Source organism: Colobus angolensis, unplaced genomic scaffold (genome assembly GCF_000951035.1).
Source record: "Colobus angolensis palliatus isolate OR3802 unplaced genomic scaffold, Cang.pa_1.0 Scaffold39, whole genome shotgun sequence".
NCBI lineage: Eukaryota > Metazoa > Chordata > Mammalia > Primates > Cercopithecidae > Colobus > Colobus angolensis.
The window spans coordinates 4,732,087-4,734,625 of record NW_012117265.1 but is presented as its reverse complement, the minus strand read 5'-3'; the positions used below and the strand labels follow the sequence as shown (position 1 = coordinate 4,734,625).

Below are 2,539 nucleotides of genomic sequence, written 5' to 3'. Positions count from 1 at the left end.
AGAAACCAATGAAGAGGTGGATTTGGGGTGCTGAGAACCAGGGGTATCTTAACAAGTGGAATCTTGACAAGTGGAATTTAGGGCTGTGTTTGGGGGGTTTAGAAATAAGGGGCAGATTATGGGGGTGCACCTAGGGGTTGGAGCACTCATGGGAAGATTCCGGGAGGAGGTTGGAGCATCCTGGGGTAGACAGTGGGTAGGGGGGCCCCTGAGGAGCATATTAAGAGTTTGGAGGGTTTGGTGCCCAGGGGTATTTTGGGGTGCTATATCAAAAGCAATAGATAATGGGGTGAGATTACGGAGTCAGAATTTGAGCATGTCTTGACCACTTAGTGGGTAATTAATGAATGTGTGTGGAATCAATGCATGAATCACTTAAACTAGAAATGGAAGGAATTGGGTACGTGGCTTGGGTATGTGGCAGACCCTAGGGGTGTGTGTGGGCATGGAGTGAGTGCTCAGAGCCTTTCATGTTCTTCATGTTTGGGATTGGGGGCAGGTGCCAGGTGGAGCTTACCAATGACTCATAGGAGGAGGTGATATTTCTAACAATAGCCTTGAGGTAGTGAGCTCCCCATCTCTGGGAGTGTGTAAATGGGAAGGGCATTTGTCAGAGGTGGTCTGGGGTGGGAGTGTCCCAACCCAAGGGTGCCTGGGGAGGGGCACAGATCACAGGAGGATGGATTGGCAGGATTGGAATTTAGTGGTCTGTTGGGAGTTGTTCATGGGGAAGGTGGGTTTAGGGGGTCAGGATTGGGGTGTCTCAGGGAATGCATCACAGGAGATGAGTTAGATCAGCCTGTGGGGCGAGGTGTCCAGAAGTGGATGGGGCAAGCCCTGGAGGAAGGACAGGACAGAGCCGGCTGTAGCAGAGGCTTTACTGCCCCCACACCCTCCCCAGCTCCACCCTGGTCAGTAGCATTTGCGGTACACAATATAGGGACCCTGTTCCTCGTACTGCTCCCGCAGGACCCAGCAGGACTGGAAGGCGCGCAGGGAGGCCAGGATGGAGCCTCCAATCCACACGGAGAAATTCCTGGTGGGCTGGGCAGCCACCACCAGGTGGGTCTCGGGAGGCAGAGCGCGCAGCAGCTCTGCCTGGAAGCGACCTTCGAAGCCGCGGAAGAGCGAGGATCCCCCGCAGAGAAGCACGTTCTGGGTCAAGTTCGTACGCATCTCCAGGGACAACTTGCGGAGACTCTGCTTGGCCATGGTGGAGAGGCCGACGGGGGACAGCCCCGGGACCTCTGGGGGGTTGAACAGCAGCTCCGGACACTGGAACAGCTCCTTGCCCAGGGTGACCGTGCGCCCGTCGGGCAGCTTCAGGGTCCGCTTGTACTCCTGCTCTGGCCGGGCCTGCTCCTTCTGGAAGTCAGAGGCCACATAGCAATAGTGGTGCTTAATGTTCTCCACCAGGTCCAGGTCCTGCTGTCCCAGGGGCAGGCCGGCCTGGAGCAGCATCTCCGCCAGGAAGGCGGTCAGGTGGTTGCCCGCCAGGTCCAGACGCTCCGTGGCGTGGGGCAGGTTGTAGCCCTGGAAGACGGGCACCGTGTAGGTGACCCCGTGTCCCGTGTCCACCACCAGCCCGCTGACACGCCCGTGGGCGTAGACGGACAACACCGACTGCGATGCCACGTACATGGCTGGCGAGCGCAGTGACTCGAAGGCCACCTCCACTAGCTTCTCGCGGTTGGTGGCCGGGCTGAAGGGTGGGTCGGAGAACAGCAGCGGGTGGTCGTGGGTGGCCACTCGGAGGTCGTGCTCCAGCAGGTGGCGCCAGATGAGCTCCGCGGCATCCCAGTCCACTACGATACCGTTGCGCAGGGGTTGCACCAGCATCAGCTCCGGGCGCACTCGGGCTGCCTCTCCGATGAAAGTCTGCAGCCCCGTCTGCCCCGAGGTGGCAGGGTTCTTAGGCTGGCAGCCCAGAATGGTGGCCACGGTGTAGGTGGGGCTGGTCTGCCCAGCAAAACCTACCTTACAGGTGCCTGTGCCCATGTCAATAACCACCGCGCCCGTCTTTGGTGGCAGCCTGTTGGCCACCATGCTGGAGGAGTCCTGCTGCAGGGGCATGTTCACTACGTTGGGACTGGGGTTTGGGCCGGGCCTGGGGGCTTCCAGGGAGGACTGGGATTCTGAGGGCTTGGGTGGACGTGCATCCATGGTTGCAGGACCCCAGGTGAGGGGGCTTTTCCTCTGGGGTTGGGGTTGTGGGGAGAAGAGGTTGAGGCCCGGCCAGTAGCAAGGGCAGGCAGAGAGGGGGAGGGGGTGAGCCCACAATCTATGACATCACAGTGCACCCTCAGCCTTCTTAAGACATCACAATGCAGCCAAGAGGATGGGTTCTTGCCCAGCCCTGCCTGCCCCAAGGCTGTCATCTCTTCTACGAAGAGCCAAATTTGGAGGAGGAGATGAGCGTATCAGAGCAGGGCCCTCTGACACATTTCTACCGGATGCGCTAGAAGCTAATACGATGGCACCTGGTTTTTGAGAAAAGACAAGCTTTTTGTTGCAGATCGACCCACTGGGATCTAGGAAT

The 2,539-nt window shown here is 58.8% G+C and overlaps 1 protein-coding gene across 1 annotated transcript; it reads right to left on the bottom strand.

The window, feature by feature from the left end:
- Nucleotides 1–862: 862 nt before the first annotated feature.
- Nucleotides 863–2,287, bottom strand: ACTL9 (actin-like 9). The gene has a single exon (XM_011954927.1). It carries the CDS (start codon nt 2,161–2,163, stop codon nt 913–915), a length of 1,251 nt encoding a protein of 416 aa, XP_011810317.1. The 5' UTR covers nt 2,164–2,287; the 3' UTR covers nt 863–912.
- Between the last annotated feature and the right edge of the window lie 252 nt (nt 2,288–2,539).